Source organism: Panthera tigris, chromosome C1, assembly GCF_018350195.1.
Source record: "Panthera tigris isolate Pti1 chromosome C1, P.tigris_Pti1_mat1.1, whole genome shotgun sequence".
Lineage (NCBI taxonomy): Eukaryota > Metazoa > Chordata > Mammalia > Carnivora > Felidae > Panthera > Panthera tigris.
In genome coordinates this window covers 75,180,736-75,199,207 of record NC_056667.1, presented here as the reverse complement: position 1 = coordinate 75,199,207, position 18,472 = coordinate 75,180,736, and the positions used below count along the sequence as shown (strand labels likewise).

General features: G+C 42.2%; 1 protein-coding gene across 8 annotated transcripts in view; it reads right to left on the bottom strand.

The window, feature by feature from the left end:
- Nucleotides 1-18,472, bottom strand: part of LRRC8B (leucine rich repeat containing 8 VRAC subunit B) — a 91,311-nt gene that overhangs the window by 8,435 nt on the left and 64,404 nt on the right. For 2 of the 8 annotated variants that reach the window (XR_006221674.1, XR_006221675.1), the window contains exons 9-12: nucleotides 11,712-11,822; nucleotides 5,166-5,258; nucleotides 2,904-2,999; nucleotides 2,530-2,663 (exon numbers count right to left, since the gene is read on the bottom strand). Coding sequence is in view for 4 of the 8 variants with exons in the window: in XM_042997804.1 (XP_042853738.1) it covers nucleotides 13,103-13,188 (86 nt within the window). In the remaining 4 variants the exon portion in view is untranslated. The other 6 variants (XR_006221676.1, XR_006221677.1, XM_042997804.1 and 3 more) reach the window with 6 other exon arrangements.

The following is an 18,472-nucleotide window of genomic DNA, read 5'->3' as shown; positions in this document are numbered from 1 at the left end:
TTACCACTATATCTATAGGATAGAAAGGTGGTTGTTTTGATATTGGCCTTTTCACCTGGCCACATAGACCTTCTGTTGCTCAATTTACCGGGATATTAAGAGCAGTGGCTTTTAAACATGTTGGATCATTTCACAGTAGGAAATATAGTGTATATTAGGTCCCAGGACATACACTTATAACACCACGAAAGTGACTAAAATAAGAGTTTAAGGGGCGCCTGGGTGGTGCAGTCGGTTAAGCGTCCGACTTCAGCCAGGTCACGATCTCGCGGTCCGTGAGTTCGAGCCCCGCGTCAGGCTCTGGGCTGATGGCTCGGAGCCTGGAGCCTGTTTCCGATTCTGTGTCTCCCTCTCTCTCTGCCCCTCCCCCGTTCATGCTCTGTCTCTCTCTGTCCCAAAAATAAATAAAAAATGTTGAAAAAAAAATTAAAAAAAAAAAAAGAGTTTAATAAATAGACACATATTTTCTATTTTCAGTCTACCCCATGCATGCATTTTTTCATTTTATGAAATTATTCTTTCTCATAATATTTTAAAATTTAAATTAAAAAGCCAAAAGCAGATCAACTCATGTTTAGCATTTGATGTTTATCTTATTTGGAAAGATGATTTAGAAAGCCAATGAATATCCATTATTTAGTTTAACTTAATATAAACTTTGATCTTATTTATAATTATTTAAATTACTTGTCTTTAGTCATTATACTTGGATTAGCTATTACACAGCTAATCATCATTTTAAGTTATTTGTTTTTTTCGCTGTTGACAAATTGTGCATGATAGAGATAAATGAGCTTATTTGATTAGTAAATCCAGGTAAAAAAAAAGTTGTTTATCTCATTATATTTAACACCGATAATTCTGAAGACAGGATTAAACCAAGAAACTTGAATTAGCTTTTGTTTATCAAAGGTTATTTTAGATTATATGAACTTGAAAAAAAATTGCATTAGTTTTTTTTATACTTCTGAGAAATTTAAGAATACTTAATTTATAAGCACTTGACTTTTCTCAAGCCAATTAAATAGAGATCTTTTACAAACTAATTCTGGCAATACCAACCAGAGGTAGAACAATATCACACATCTCTAACATATACATATAAACAAACAGAGGCAAAGACCTTATGCTTCTTATTTTTTTGTTTTGTTTTGAATTTTAGCCATGTCTCAGGTATGAAACTCAAAAAGAATAGTTGGATCCAAATTATGGTTTTGGCAGATGGACAAAAAACTTTAGAGTTATTGGCATAGATGGCCCAAGTCTTTTACTAAAGACTTTTGTATTATTTGTATGTTATAAGGATCCTTATAGAACTGTTTTTGAAGCCATTTGTGTCTTTTAGAAGCTTCTGTACGTCAATCAAGGAGCACATTCTATTGTCTCTCAGAAGTTTGGATTCCTCTCTTCTAAGGGTCCCTTTAAGGTGAATTTATCTAAGTTAAAGTTTCCCCAGCATGGCTTTCACTTACAAGCATATGAATACGTTGGTAGAAATCAGAATAACCAGGATTATAAATCTGAATGACCAAATTGTTATTATTTATTTTTTTAGCCAACTCTAGAGGGTCTTCAAGGGTATTAGGCAATTCTTTAGTAATAGCTCACAATTTAGCTATAGTCCAAGGGTGATAAGAAACAGAGGGAGTTCCTGACCCCCCTTCATTAGGTTTTATCTCAAAGGGTTCTTGAATGACTGGAGGATTCAGGGGCGGGCTTCAAGCTTGTTGTTATAGGCGAGAAGCTCAGCTAAATTGGGGTATATGGGTGGGGGGTGGGGGAAAGAAGGCAGAGAAGTAGTAGTGACAGAGGTTGGTTCAGGAGCTCCAGAGAGCTTTTCTAGTTTGGATAGCCTCTGAGAAAGGTCAAAGTTGTCTTTGGAGAGCCAGGATTCATTTCTCATAAAGGAAGAGAGTTTTGAATCATTTGATTGGCTACTTGGAGCCCTCCAAATACCAACTGAAATATGCTTCTCATTTATTTTGCTCGATTTTATACCCCCTTTCCAGTTGTACACTCAAATAAATTAATTTTAGAATTTCAAAGGATCCCCAAAGTGACCACTGTGATTTTATTTTATTTTAAGTTTATATATTTATTTTGAGAGACAGCAGGAGCAGGGGAGGGGCAGAAAGAAAGAAAGAGAATCTGAAGCAGGCTCTGTGCTGTCAGAGCAGAGCCCAAGGAGCCTCTCACTCAGGAACCCAACTGTGAGATCATGATCTGAGATCACGTCCAGAGTAGGACGCCTAACTCACTGAGCCACCCAGACACCCTGTGAGCGTTGTGATTTTAAATGTAGAGTACTCGGGACGCCTGGGTGGCTCAGTCGGTTAAGTGTCCGACTTCGGCTCAGGTTAGGATCTCGCGGTCCGTGAGTTCGAGCCTCGCCTCGGGCCCTGGGCTGATGGCTCGGAGCCTGGAGACTGCTTCCGATTCTGTGTCTCCCTCTCTCTCTGCCCCTCCCCCGTTCATGCTCTGTCTCTCTCTGTCTCAAAAATAAATAAACGTTAAATGTAGAGTACTCACCAGATAAGTCTGGATAGGAGAGCGTTAATACCTTGTAGAAGCCTTACCAAACAGAATCCTCACAGGAAAGTGTTAATCCCCTATAAGTACTGGCCAGCATCAGACAGGGATGTGTGACTCCCCTCTGAGAAATTCTACGCAATAGAATTGGGTCAGAGAAGTGTTAGTCCTCTGTAAGAGCCAGCACGAAAAAGACACCCAAAGAAAGGCTAGAACCTCAACCAACGAGGGAGATTCAGAGCCGGGGCGGGGTGGGGGGGGGGGTGGGGGGTGGTGGGGAGCGCGGGGGGGTGGGGGGAGCGCGGGGCGGGGGAACCACCACAGGCACTCGGGCTGTGGGGAGACAACAGAGCACAGAGGGTTCAAGCAGGTACCTTGCTGGTCCAAGATCAGCACAGGAGGTGAGATGCTATTACCTCAGATCCCACTTCTTCAGACACCAGAAATGCCAACCAAGAAAAGAGGCTGAGCTACAATAAAAACAAAAGCATTTATTTGGGGTTCAGAATTACAATTCAGGGGAACACAGATTTGGGCAGCAACCCAAATAGTGCCTCCCTCACCCCCCTCCCCACCTCCGCCAAAGATTTAAAAGACAAAAAGGAATGCCTGCATATATTGTTTAGAAAAATTTTTGATTGACAAAATAAAAAAAATTTTTTTTGATTGGTGTTGGTGGCATAAAACCAATCTTGGCTGAATATACCTAGTCACTAAGGCTATCACCAAGCAAAGTCTCTTACGTAGGAAGTTGCAGGTGTTCAGGCTAAGTCTTTGGAATATTTGCACTTTGGCCCAGTTCAAAAATTCAGGGTTTTACCAGGTGAAAACATGCATATGGCCCATCTCCTTAATGACCTTCTGGCTTAATTTAAAAACCACTTGACATAACTGACCCCATTTCATTTCATCGTTCACATGATTCATGTGATCTTCTGTGAATATCCAGACTTATACACACACACACACACACACACACACGCTTTCAAATACTCAGTTAGCACATATATTCAATAGGAGTATATCGTTTTAACTGAGATACTCCAAAGTCATAGCATTTATAAAGACTTGGGGCAGGAGTTTTAATTTAGAAGTTAGAAGTGTTCCCCCAGGACACTTTCTTGCAGGCTCACCATAGCTATTGGCGCTATTAGCAATTGCCTTACCAAAGGTCCCAGGGAAATGTCAATTAAGGAATGAGAAGTGGGTGAGAAGAGAGTTCAGAGAAAGGAAGGGGAAACTGATGACCTATCCAGTGTCAGATATGACTCTAAGAATTTTCAGGGTACTGTTTTATTTAATTTTCCCAACCACCTGGGGAGATGATTATTATTCTTTCCCATTTTGCAGATGAGAAAACTGAGATGTAGAAAACTGAGTGACTTGTCCAAAGTAAAACAGCTAGAAAGTTTTGGAGGCAAGATTCAAACTCAAGTCTGGCTGATTTCAAAGTCCCAAGCCCAATGACTTCCACCCTACTGGAAAGACAAAGGCGAGCGGGTACCCAGGAGGGTGGAGAGTGGCTGAACTGCCAGTTGTTTTAAATGCTCTAGGAAGGGTGGGAGGTGAAATCTGAAACAAACAAACAAACAAACAAAACCCCACAAAAAATGAACAATTACAACCTCAAAACCAAACCCAATAGCAGAAACCACAGACGACAACCCTTCTCTGTCTCAGCACCTCTTCAGACATGTGGGCTCTTTACCAGGCCACATTTTAAATGTTCACAGGGGTGAGGTCTAAGACAAACATACAGAGATGGTGACATTTTGTTGGGAAAGTAGACCTTCTACTTTTACGCCTTAGTCCATCCCCAGAATCCTCACTTTTGTGGCTAAGTGGAAGTCAGTTGTAATCACTTGAGCATACAACTAAGATTTTTGTAAATCAAAATTCCTGAGAAAACAAGACAAAACAAAACAAAACAAAACAAAACAAAACTAGATATGTTCTTCGGTTCTGGTAGTGTTATTGTCACAATCAGTTTGGGCTGCTTTAACAGAATACCATAGACTGAGTGGCTTAAACAATACACATTTCTCACAGTTCGAGAGGCTGGCAGCCCAAGATCAAGGTATCACCGATTTGGTTCTTGGTGAGGGCTCTCTTCCTGGCTTATAGACAGCCGACTTCTTGCCATCACAAGACACACAGAGAGAGCACTCTGGACTCTTCCTCTCATTCTGTTTCAAGTTTTTATTTATTTAAGTAATCTCTACATCCAACGTAGGACTTGAACTCACAACCCCGACATCAAGGGTCACAGACTCCTCCAACTGAGTCAGTCAGGCGCCCCTCTTCCTCTTCCTATAAGGACACTGATCCCATCATGGGGGCTCCACCCTCGAGACCTCACCTAATGACCTTGCAGGTCCCCACTTCCTAATACCATCACATTGGAGGTTAGAGTTTCCACATTTGAACTGGGGGTGGGGGCACAAACATTCAGTTCATGATACTAACAATAACAAATAAGCCCATACACACAGAGTTCAGCAGCTGGCCAAGTACATGCACATAAATCACTTCATCTGCACCTCATGATTGTTACAGGTGAGTTACCTAGTCTCCCTGTTTTACAGATGAGGAAGCTGAGTTGAGAAAGATTCAGTGATTTCCCCAAGGTCACACACCTAGTAAGTGGCAGCAGTGGAGTGCAAATTCAGGGCTTCTCATTTCAAATCCCGTGTTCTTTCAGCTGCAGCAGGAACCAGGCCATTCCGCCCCTGGTATGAACAACAGTGGTAACAAAGCAGAAACAAGAACTGATGTTTATTTCGAGCCAGTCTCTTTGAAAACATTATCTCCTAGGGTAGGTATTATTACTTTCTCTATTTTACATCCCTGAAAAAACTTACAATTGTCAGGTTTAAGCCACTTTTCCAGATCATACAGCTACTATGTGGCAGAACAAGTATTTGAACTGCGTCTGGCTGAATCTAGAGATTATGTTCTTAAACCTTCTGCTCTTTGAAATGCTCTCTAGAAAAACTCTTTCCCATTTTGCAGATGAGAAATGCTCTTTGGAAAATGCTCTTTGGTATGTAAGATGAAAATCTTCTGTCAGACATACTTATTGAGATCTTAGTAGAAATGGATTTCTTGCCCTTTTAGAAGCACTAGCATCCTACAATGTACTCTATTGAAAGCCCTATTTTCTAGGCACTGCAGATGGAGGACAGATGTTTCTTTATGCTCTGAAAGGTCCACTCTATGTAGCTGACCATAATGAGATTGTATCTTGTTCTGCATGTTTCCAAAAAATGGCATTGGACAGATTATTCCAAATGAAAGCCCAATCAAAGGAGTTACTGCATAGATTTGAGGAAAATAACAGGATGTTATTCAGTGGTGTGGGTGGGAACTTTTCATGTCAGAGGTCATTCTGAACCACACACACATTTTGAGATGTGTTCTACCCTCAGATTCAGCCTGAAGTCCGAGCACTACACATATGTCTGGTTGAGATTGATGTGTGTGTGTGTCGGGGGGAGGGTCACAGGTATGGGGACTGCTGCTGGACTTGATTTCAGTATGATACAGAATTACAGGTAGAATGAAGTCCCTAAGGCCGTGGAGAGGGAGTGGAAACTTGGACTTAGGTATGACTATTCAGATAAAGATACTCTCTGTCAGTTACGTTGTTACCTGGGTATATTTTAAAGGCCTATTTGGGAAGAATAGTTAGACCACTAAGATAATATTTCACAGGCTTGTTGTATTATGGGATCATGATTGCAGCCCACAAGAAGGTTTTTAGGGCCAATACACCAATACGCTTGCATTTTGGCCAAGCTGATTTCCAGGCGAGAAAGTCCGTTGGATTCTATGGAGAATCATAGCAGACTGAAATTGGCCTTACAATCACCTAGCTCAATGTCTTTCATTTTATTGAGGAGGAAACCAAAGTGGACCCAGAGAGGGTTAGTTACATTCTGGAGTCTAACTTAACACAGCTGAGAGAGCATTCCCCAAAGTCCTGATGGACAAAAGTTCAAGGTAGTGGTTGCAGATTTGGTTGTGTTTTTGCATAGCATCTAAGAGCACAAACTCTGTGAAGTCAGATGTGCTGAAGCCGATTCCTTTGCTTACTAGCTCTGTGTGCTTTGGTAAGACATCTAACTTCCTTGAGCCTTAGTTTTCCCATCTGTAGAATGGGCACAAGATGTTCATGCTTTAATTTCACCATACCTATTATACCTTCAGGTAATGTACCCACAGTTCTACTCCCTCCTGCTATTTCTTTGCCCTCAAGCCTTGAATGATTCCTCTTCATTTTCATGGTCTGTCCACAAAGGTTCCCCCTTGTAGTTTCTGGCACATACACTTGCTGTTAGGCATTCTGGCTGACCCAGTGGCCCCATGACATAGTCTGCCAATGTCTGGCTTTCTGCCTTTTACTCATTCTCCCTCTGCAACATGCCGGGCACTCTGCTGGTTGAAAGGGCATAAAAAAATGAACAAGATGTGGTTTTGGTCATCAGTTCAGTGAGGAGGAAATCTATAAATAAGCTTCACTACATAGTTATTAAGAATAAAAACACCTAACTCCAACTTTGGAGAAGGAAGGTGGTCAGGGAAGGTGTTGGAGACAAAATGATACTTCATCTTAGTCTTAAAGCATGAATGGAGGTTTGACCAATACACAGATAGATGATAGGTAGAGAGATGATACATAATATTCCATATTTCTATGGAAGGAAGGAACTTCCGATTGAAAGAACAGCATGGACAAAGACATGGAAGTTTAGAAAGGCCTGGCAAAGAGGACTGCCATGCAGTTCCATATGGTGGGCTTGCTGGAATGCATGTGGGAAGTCCAGCACTGCCCAGAGGATTTGGATGCTGGCCAAAAAGCCACAAAAAAACATTGGGGTCAGGTCACATCACTGCTTTGTTAAGTCCCACAGGGCCCAAAAGGGCAAGAACATTAACATTTGCACTGAGTCACATGTAAATGACAGTGTTTGCTGTACTGAGGCTGGGAGCACCCTTCTATGCTGCGTGAGAGTGAAAAGTCAACACGGTTACATTTCTGTGACTGACATTCTGGCCATGTGGCATTGGATTTCATTTTTTCAAGATTCTTCTATTTAGTTACAAGAGATAGGCCTTTTCCTTTAAATCACACTGCCTGGCTATGGGAGGGCAGGTAAGGATGTGACTGTGGTACGAAGGAGACTGCCCTGCTCTCGGCAGCGCCCTGAGTGGTGATGGGTAAGTCTTGTTACCAATGGACGACCCTGCATGCCATCCTTTGCACTGTGACTTGGCTACCTGATTGCCTCCAGGGAGATGTAGGTGCTGCCCAAGGGCCTGGCCTGTTTTTTCAGCCATCTCTTGGCTGTCCCTCCTCTTCATATGAGGCCAGAAAAAAGAGGGAGGAAATAAAGGGCCCCAGTGCTCCTGGTGGGCCTGGTTCTCCTTTTTCTGGTCCAGCATACTTTTCTCATTTGGAAGAGAACATCGCCTTCACATGGCAGCCAGTTGGATGGGAAGATACTAATGGAAAATCTCAAAGCTGGGAGCTGAGACTTCCAGTGAATGTGGATGCTGTCCACACCAGTTTTACAATCGAGTCAGGCACACGGACATTAAACAAATAATAGTTACCAAAGTGACGGATACTTCAAAGTAGAGTGCCAGTTGCCATGAGAACGCACGACAGGGGACCCTGAACGGGGACCTGGTCAGGGAGGTACTACACTGAGGAAGTGACCGTTTACCCCAAGAACTGGATGAACAGGAGTTAACTAGGCAAAGGGAGAAAGGAAGAAACTTCTAGGCAAAGAGAAATACATATGCAAGACTGAGGTGGGAAAGGGCAAGTTTTAAAAGATTTTCTACCACATTTGGAGGAAAAGTCATTAGAGCTAACCAGTAGTGAGCACCACCAGGGTCAGACAAGATGCTAAGCATTTTATACAACCTCATGGAATCCTCCTAAAACCGTATTGCCACGAGGGTGGGGCCCTGTTTGTCTCATCCCCGTCATCTCACTGTACCCTCAATACCTAAGGCAGCAGCTGGTTAGAAGCAAACACTTAATATCTGTAGGATAGAGTGTAAATTTTATAGAAGAGGAAACTGAGGCTCAGAGAGATAAGGCTATTCAAGTGTTACGGTAGAGATGAGACTCCAATCCCACCTGAAGGGTGGAGCTGAGTGCCTTCCCAGCGGCTGGCACACAGTCTGGCTCTGTGTAGGGCAAAGATCTTGCTTTCTCTTCTTCTAGACACAAGAGAGCCCGAGTGTAGGGCTGGGCACCAGGGCACAGAGGAGGTGCACAGCACACAGCTCCAGGGCAGCTCACCATGTGTCAGGTGAGCCTGAAGGGCATACAGTCTGCCATGGCAGCTGGCACCCAGTTGGATTTGTACCCTAAGTGCAGGGAGAAGCGGACATGTCTCAGTCCACCTAAGACTGGGATGTGTGTCTCTCCCACTGGAAGCCTGTTTGCCGCTCAGACACTTAGACCCAGAGCCCCAAGCAACAGAAACCTGAGAACTGAAAACTTGGAGGCATCCATCAGCCCCAAGTCAAACTCTGGGCTCAACGTCAGCGGTGATGGATCAGCTTCAGATTTCAAGCTTTGGTGTTAAAGCCCAAGAGGGTCAAGAACCTCACGGGTCACCTTTTTACCTGCACAACCTCAGGACATTTCTCATTATTGGGATCTGTAACCTGAGCACGATGAAGGCCCTCATGGGAATGTCCCATCTGCCCTGACCTAGATAGTTCCTCTTCATCATACACCCAGCTCTCCTGATGTCGAGGCATGGCAGAACAGCCCTGGAAAATAATCCCATCCTCCTCCACTTGCTATTATGCTGTAGGTTCTTTGGTGAGAAAAAGTCATAAAACTGAGTCGTTTCAAAAGCTCAAAAATAAATGTATGATGTGCTCGAACTCTTAAGAAAATTACTTAACATCAGCCCACTCACTGAGCATTTTATGTAGATGAGAATATTAGAATTGCAGGCGCCCTAGAGAACACCTCAGTTCACCCTCCCATTAGGCTCAGTTAGGCCAGGCCCTTGAGCATGCTGACATATGCAGATCATGCTGGAAATGACATGGCAAGGGTAGATGCTGAATTCCAGAAGTCACAAGGACCCCATACTCTCTCCCCTGATGAGCTGGCCTCTAGCATCCTGAGCACCACTAAATTCCCTGAGTCACGGCTCCCCCTGCAAGAGATGCATGTTAATTTCCTGCAGGCCTTCTAGTCACAGGCTTAGTCAGGGCCTTTGCTGCTTATCCAAGGCAGCACCCAAGCCATCTGGCTCATTTCCAGCCTTGCAAAAAAATTCTCTATGGGCACTCTTTTCTAAGCTGGAGGAATTAGACTCACCACCAGAAGAAAAAGGGAAGAGGGCCAATTTCTTTCATCTTCTAGAAGAATAGAAAAACAACGAATGCGATTGCACAAAGTTATTTGGTAAGTCATGTTCCCTTCCTCAGCAGAGCTCCGTGGTGGGTGGGGCACAGGCAGCATCCAAGAGCTGCAGTCCCACTGTGTGTATGGAGACAGCTGATCCGGGTGACTCACAGTGGGCCTGATGTGCCACTTGCCTTAAAAGGCAGGCATTTTGAAGAAGCATGTGCCAAGGAAATCTGTGCTTCAAGGAGTGGGTTCTTCGCTTGGGTTCAGGCTTTTTCCATGCTTAGCAGCGCATTCAGCCAAAAGGCAAAGCCAGGGAGGGACACACCATCAGCTTGGGGTGAGGAACACAGCTTTTTATCTGGATCATGGCACGAATTCAGTAAGGGCAGCAGAACCCGCTCCTCCAAATGTCTAAATCAGCAGAATGAATTTAGAACGAATTTAGCCTGAACTGTGATTTGTAGTCTTTTTGCAAGTCTAAAATGCCTGCCAGCATTTCCCTATCATAAATCAGGACTCTCAGGGAGCTAAACTGCAGTTCTGTAGTAAAACCCAAACTCGCTTCGAGCCTCATCTGTACCTCAAAACGAAAACCAAAATGTTAACAACTCTTTTTTTTCTTTTTTTTTTTAACAAGATGAGGGTCTTTATCCAACATCTCCCACAGGATTCAAAATTCAGAATGGTACCATAGTTTAGGTTAGGACATTTAAATAAAAACTGCATTTTCAAAAAAACCCATCAAGTTTAAAAATACATTAGCCCTTTGGATGAAATTTTGTATTTACACCAAAGGGTGTTTAAAACTGTGTTTGTGCATATGTGTGTGTCTGTGTGCAGATTATCTTTTTCCCAGAATATTCAGAGTCTGCACATCATAAAGGGCAGAAAACCGTATGAGATGCCGAATTCCTCAGCTGTCCTCACAACCCCATCACTTACTTGCCATAGGACCTTCACAGTGTGCACGATACAAGAAGTGGAGATTTAGTGCCACAGAGTCCCCAGTTCAAAACCTGGCTCTGCCACCAACCATACAGCCTCATGTATGACAAATAAGTTGTTTGACTTGCCTGGACCGATTTCTTTTTCTATAAATGGAGATAATGCCTGCCTTAATATGTTTTAAGCCTTAAAGTTTACGAAGTCTCCGGCAGACGCTCAATAATGGTAACGCTTGAGGATCTCTCTTTCAGAGCCTCGTTTTCTTATAAGTGAAATGGGGACAGGAGCCTAAAGTGCTTTGCGTCCAGTAATGCACTGTGCACAGGAGGGATTGTTCTTGAGACGTAAGATGCAGCTGAAATGAATGCGGCTCGTTAGGGAATGCACAGGACTGGGGTTAGGGAGGAGGCCTGCATGCTAATCTTGGCACTTCCACTCTTGGGTTAAATATAGATTAGCTGTGCTTCTGAGAGCCAGCCGGCGCGAGTGCAGAGAGTATTCAACAGGGGGACATGCAGATAGGTGCCAGCTCCCTCTGACGGTGGGTCTGTGATCTTGAAAAAGCCAGTTAGGCTTTCCTCTACAGAAAAGTCTACATGGTTCCTTCGATTGGAAAGTTCTAAAATTCTAGGATTGCATTCGGGAATGAGGGAGCAAATAAAATGGACAGGAAGTGACTCACTGGCTCAGGAGAGGACAAACTAGGACAGATATGGAGCAGGAGGAGGTACTGGGCTAAAAGCAATGGGAAGAGACCAGTGAGCTCTGAAAACCGGAGTCCTCTGTGAGTCTTCAAACTCCAAGGTGGGGGAGAGGGGAGGAAGGGCTGAGGTTAAGTGTTCTTTACCTCCACCTCTGTAGAAATAGGCTTTGCAGACCTGTGAGTTGAATAGGATTCCTCTTCTGAACAGTCATGAGACCTTGGCAAATGTTACACTTTTCAAGTTGGTTTTCTCATCTGTAAAATAGGAATAGCACACCAAAAGGTTGTTGGCTGGATTGAGCCGGTGCACATGAACAAGCTCGTAGAGCACCTGGCGTGTGGCAGGTGTTCAGTGACATTACTGTTGCATTCCATTATGCTATTCCCCCTTCAGTGATGGGCACCAAGCTGAAGGATCTGGGACAAATGATTAGATTTTTATCTTTTCTCAATTTGAAATCATGAATGAGGCTCCTGATGGATCATTCTGCCCAGGTATCACAAACCCGGTAAATTTTCCTCAAGCCTCTTCGAGCAGACTGAATCAATTCTCCTTCAGTTGGCTACTTCTTCAGCCTTTCCCTTTTCACAGATCAATTGCTGGATACTGGCTCTATTATGACAAGGGTTACAGAACTGTTCTCTTCCCTCCATAATGATCTAAGTAGTTTCTCTGGGAAGCACTACTGAGACACTAAGACAAGGATGGGAATTCCAGTCCAGTTCAGGCAAAGACTAGAAGGAGGCTCCCCTCACAGGGGTGGCATTCAGTCTTCCTGGGGTTTAAATATTTGCCTGGGGCACTAATTTACATGGACCGCCAAATGTCACTGAAAGAATTAGGGGACCAGTCAACTCAGGTTTCTATTTGTAATACTTTAGGTTCACCAGCCTAAGGGATGTAAATTGGTCCTACTGCCATTCAGTATATTGAAGAAGTCTCTTATTTGGAATTTGAAATTGTGACAAGAAACCCCATTCTAGGAAGGAAGCATCTTGATAAGTGAAAGGGATTTATTTTGGTGAGTACAAGCTAAAATGTCATCCTTAGTATGACTTAATACTCTCAAAGATGGGATCTAGTAACGGGTGAGGATATGGAACTTGGGAGGACGTAATTAGGAAAATGCTAAATAGCACAAGCAGAGAGGGGTGGGGAGGGAGAGGACGGGGGCCAGGAGAGGGGATATTTCTGTACTTCCAAGGGAACAAAGAGGTGAGCCCCAGTGGCTGGCTGGTCTGCTCCCAAGTCCCGGGAGAAGAGACTCAGAGCAGCAATGCTATGAGCAGAGAGCTCTCATTTGCCCGATAGCTCCTGCCCCCAGCTGTCTCTAGCTCATTCTTGGGAGTTTTGTTTTGGGAGAAACGAATAATTAGACAGTTGAACCAAAAGTTCATGATTTTTACTAACAGGAGACCAAGTCCCCTATCTCTACCAAATGCATATTAAATAAATACTCAAAGCATATTTTTAAAGCGGGTGCCAAATTCTTACCTGCCCAGGGCACCCACATGTCTGGTCCTGGTGCCGGGTGCTACATGAGGCTTTCTGAGAACATCTCATTTGAAATGGAGTTACTGAGCTTCAATGGGGGCCATGGAATTCTCAAGATCTTGGGAGCTGCATTTGATGAAGGCAAGGCAAGGAGAAATGGAGTAACAGGGGAGGAAGTAGATGCTGGTCAACTTCTATTTGAAGTTATTTGATTTATTCTCATCTCAGCGGCAGAGGGAGGCAGAGAGTAAAAAATGGTGTGGGTCAAGCCCTACACAAACAAACAAGAGGCATGTGTAAAAAGGCATACAAAATTTAAGGTATTTATTATGAGAAAGAATTTGAAAAGCTTCTGAGTAGCACACAGGCAGTTCTCTAGAATCATTGGTATTTAGGAGGGAAGACTCATAATTCTAGTCTAGAGGATGATGAGACCACACAGGATGAAAAGAGGTTTGTTATTTAAAAAAGACTACGTATTTTTTAAAAATGACTTTTTTCTGATCCTCCTTTGGCTTACAGATCTGTTTTCTTCTGTAAACATGGGGCTTGAATTCAAGGTGCAACGCTGTGCCTTTGGAGAAACCGCTTTTCTCTAGACCTCAGAGAGGAGAGGGACTGAGCCTACAGCTCTCAGGAGAAGGGGAGAGAGCCCACAAAGGCATGGGTGGGTGCAGCCTCTCCCGTGCCATCAGGCCTTCACTGCATTCTGGAAAAACCACTCTGTAGTGTGGAAGGGAATGCCAGAGAATGTGAAGCCACACTTAAGCATGCTTGGGGGGCCTGGTCAGTGCCCAGTAGGCTGTCAGCACAGGACCCCAGCGTCCCAGGGCTCCTAGCAGTCCCTGAATGCCTGCTGACGCCTTACATCACACACTGGCTTCCTCTCCTCCGTGTCTCTCCCATTCCTCAAGCGCTTCCAGGTGGGTGAATGCCTCCCTTGAAGTACTTCATTTCCAGGGAAAAATGTGGCCATCTGGTTTCAGCAGTCATTTTCCTTCATAATCTGGTTCAGTATATGTCGAGTTCTGTCTTCCAGCAGAGGAAAGACTTTTATCAGGCATCTAATGTGTTCCTGAAAGTGTGTGCGTAGGGTGGGTGGGCCGGGGGCGGCAGGTAGGAGTTTGAGAGAAAGAGAGACAGAAAGTCTTGTATCCAAAAGGTCAAACTATCATGTGCTTATTTTACCCAAGAATTCCATTTTTCCTCTTTTACTAAACCTCAAAATTTCACCTCGCAGTTCTCTACTTTTTATTTTTCTGGTCCACTGTTCAGTGTTAGTACTAAACTAACAGTAAATGGAGAGATGAGAGCTGAGAGGGGGAGACCTGGATTGCTTTGTGAGCATGGGTCCCCAAGGATGAGCACCATTGGAAAGAGGGACCTATTTAGGATTGTGACAGATTTCACCCCTCCCTGCCTCCTGCCCCAACATATTATATTCTAGAATCAATCCGGCTCTTTTCAGGGGCTGGTTATTTTGTGAGCGTTGTAGCATATTTTGAAAACTCCTACTCTTGTTAGGAGATTCACACATAAATCTAAAATCCATCATCTGGTGAACAATATAACAGTACAGCTGCACAGGGACAAATTAGTACAGTGAACTTCTTCCAACATTTAATCTGTTTTTATTTGCCATTTGTTATAAAAACGGAATCTTTATTTTACACAAAAGCTACTTTAAAACAGGAAAGTTTACCAAAAACCACTGAATCTCAGGCAAAGGGATTCACCACCAAAATGCAGATTTACTACATGGTAAACCTGAGGGCCAAAAACATTCAACTCACAACATGATCTTATATTTTCTAATAATTCATTACCAGAAGCGAAACCCGAGCATGTACGTGTTTGAGAAAATACGTGACAAAGATAAAATAATAAATGCTAGCTTTCACCGTGAAGCTAACCTAAGCAAATGTTTCCACCCGAGATTGGCCCGTTATTTCACTCAGAGTGAAACATTTGAAGAGCTTTAAAAATATTTCAAACATAAATATTTAGGCTTATACACAACACATATGCACAAACATATCCATTCGAATTCTATGCCCCTTTGTATTTTTTTAAATTGCACCATCTCTGTTAGAGATAATATATAACATGCAGGAGACATTCATAATTGTTTTTCTCAGCAGTGGGGTATTCTACAAGTCAAATGCAAAGCTGAAATATGAATGAAGGTCAACTGGAAGCCATCTCAACTCAGTACGTTAACTCATATATTCTGCATTAATGCTTTAGTGTTGATGAAATTGTTCATATATATATATATATATATATATATATATATATATATATATATATATATATAACGTTGAAGAGAATGTAGTCCATTACCAAAGGTACTGAGGAGATAGTTCCCAGTGGATGTAGAAGTGATGGATCAGGAACAAGAGGAAACCAATTAAATAGGACCGCAGGTTTTCACTGCTTTCACATTCGACTGAACGTAAGATATAATTATATCCAGGGCATTTCCAACAGTCATTAGTTTATCCCATTTCATGTATATAATGTCTTCATAATTCAAGTGAGGATACAAAATAGCTCCTCCCCCTCCCACTGGCCTTCCTCTTGTTTCCAGAAAGAAATAAACACAGATTTTGATGCAATATACAGTTCTGGGAAACCAAGTGGACTTACAGTTATATTCTCATGCTTTTGGTAGGCATGAGAGATCATTGATTGAATCAGCTCTAAATACTGCAGGGATGGGTAAAGTGGGGCTTCTATATTAGGCATCATTATAGGCCTTGGCTTCCCCCCAAATAAATACACGCTCAAGTATGACTCCAAGTTCTGTAGCACAAATATATTCTGTTATGTGCAAGTGCTGACCAAATTTAAGGAGGTGAGTGAGTGGAGAAGGACAACAACATACTTATGCAGTTAGGACAATACGAAGAGAAAATGTAAAGATGGAAGGAGGGTTTTATTGGAAATACAAGGAAATAAAGCTATAAATCCACAGAACAACTGTTTGATTATTTTAATGGTTTCTGAACCCGTCAGTATGCAATATTTTAAACATACAAAATTTACATCATGAAACACATGAAGAACAAACAAATTATTGTCACTCTCAAACAATAAAATTATGCAGATAACTCACTGCAGCTTACCATAGCACAGTGGTAAGCTTACCACACAAACTGGAGCTACGCCACAGTGCTGAGAGCCTACGGATCTCTACTTACCCTGTTTAACACAAACAGGGACACTGTTAAGGGACAGTGAAATACGGTGACATCCCGGGAGAAAAATTAAGACTGAGGATGAAGAATGAAAACACCCATCTATGTGCCACACAAACATATCCTTATGTAGGTTAGGAAAAGAACACTATACCTCACCAGGAGTGCTAAAAACTGCTCTGGTGTGTGTGTCCCTATGTGTGCACAAGCTTAGCTATGTGCGTCTGGGTAGGTCTGTAAATAAAATGAACCTATGCCATTGCTAGCATAAGCCATCGACTTTGTTCTGAATAACATCCACATTGACTTTTTGGAACATGCACTGTGCATTCTTGGAAGTCAAATGCCAACTAAAGTCTCATAATGGGACAAACTGCATTTTCCTCATTGAAAAGCCTCTGAAATGAATTTGAACACTTGCAAAATGAACACCTGTTCCAACAGTGCAGTAAAGGTGACATCAAACACCACGTCCTCATGTGTCAAGTGGTGGCCTCCCAGTTCATTCCATCAGTGCTGTGTGAATTGAAAAGCTACCTCAACACTGGTACGTAGGATTAAACAGAAATCTAAAAACTATGGCATCAAACAACAAAGCGTGCACCAGTAACTGTACCCCAGTGTTTGGAAAGCAGCTTACAATATTGATCATTGACCCTGATAGTAATGTGCTTCCAGAAATTGAAAGAAGCGATGAGGAAGATTTAGTCAATGACTTTTGCAGGAGAAGTTATATGTAGTTTGTGAGAGTGATAGCCAATCTGAAATTTGCTTCGAAAACTCTTCTCTATGGAGGAGGGTGGGATTTTTCATATTATGGCTAATTATATGGCCAAAACCATTTAGATACCTCTTTGTGTATCATATTCACAGCCAAAACTTAAGACAAATTCTATCCAACTTTGGAATTAGTACGCCTGACAATTTGAGTGTGAAACATTAAAATGGCCATTAACTTACGTTAAAAAAAAGAAAACAAAAAACCCTAGATACAGTCAGAATCTGTTTTCTAAAGTCCTAGATGAAAGAAAGTTTCGTCAGTTAGGCCTGGGTCCCTGAGAACTTGAATGTTCTGACTAAAGGCAAGTTTTGGTAGGAATTAACATTTTTACACTGCTCTGTCTCGTTCAGAATAAAAATAACCTTTTAGGCAGCTTCTGGCGTTAATAGATTTATATAATATTATTCAAATTACATTTGATGCAGACAATTCTTTTTTCTGAGCTGCAGTTCAGGGCTGTGTGGCGGGTGAGGGGGGCTGCAGATTTTGCTACAATTTCAAGACTCATCTTCATCTTCCTGGAACAGGCAAAGCAAGACACAACATACCATACATCACAGTTCCATGTTTACAGTACTCTTTATCCATAGTGTTTTCCAGTTTTGTCTGGGTGCAGTTAGTAGGTTACTTCATCATTAACACCCCAAATGAGACAGGCATCATCATGCCTAGACCCGCTGGAGAAAAACACAGTAAAACTGTACATTTTCCCAAAAATGAGTCACTTGATTTTATTCATTTTACAATATGCATGATAATAAAAGGCTAAACACAAAGCTCTTTATAAAAAAAAGAGCAAAATGTATTCCAGGAAAGTCAGACAAAGGCATGAGATGAATTTCAGTTAAATGGATCTACTTTGTGAGCTCTGAGAGTTCTTCTTAAATACTGAATAGAGGCCGAGTGTTTTACATTATAATCATATCTAGAGATCATGCAGCTGGAGAAGAAAAGTATTTTGCTTTAAGTCTTAATTTCTCCAAGTGTTTTGAAGTCAGTTTTAAGGAGTCAAATCTGTACCTCTCCCCTCCATCACAGTTTTTGAAGTAATTAAGAATTGTACCCGTACAATAGCACAGCAACTAGGGAAGAGAGAGGTAGATGATGTGGCCATCCTCTTATAAGGAAACCCCCAAATATTTTAGGGCATGAAACACAAGGCTTTTGTTATCCAAAAGTAATGAGTTGCAGAGTACAAAAACATTGTGGAGCAGAATGCACACAAGTAGGAGACGCATAAGTAGCCCAAACCAAGCACATTAATAGTAAATTCTTAAAGAAATGCATGTGTTCTCTGTACCTTACAAAAATTATTCTCACAGATTTTGAATCCAAGATTATACAATAGAAAATATTTATATGCTTTACATTTAATATAAAAATTATTAGCAAATAAAAAAGGCTTTGATGATACACAAGAAGAAATTTT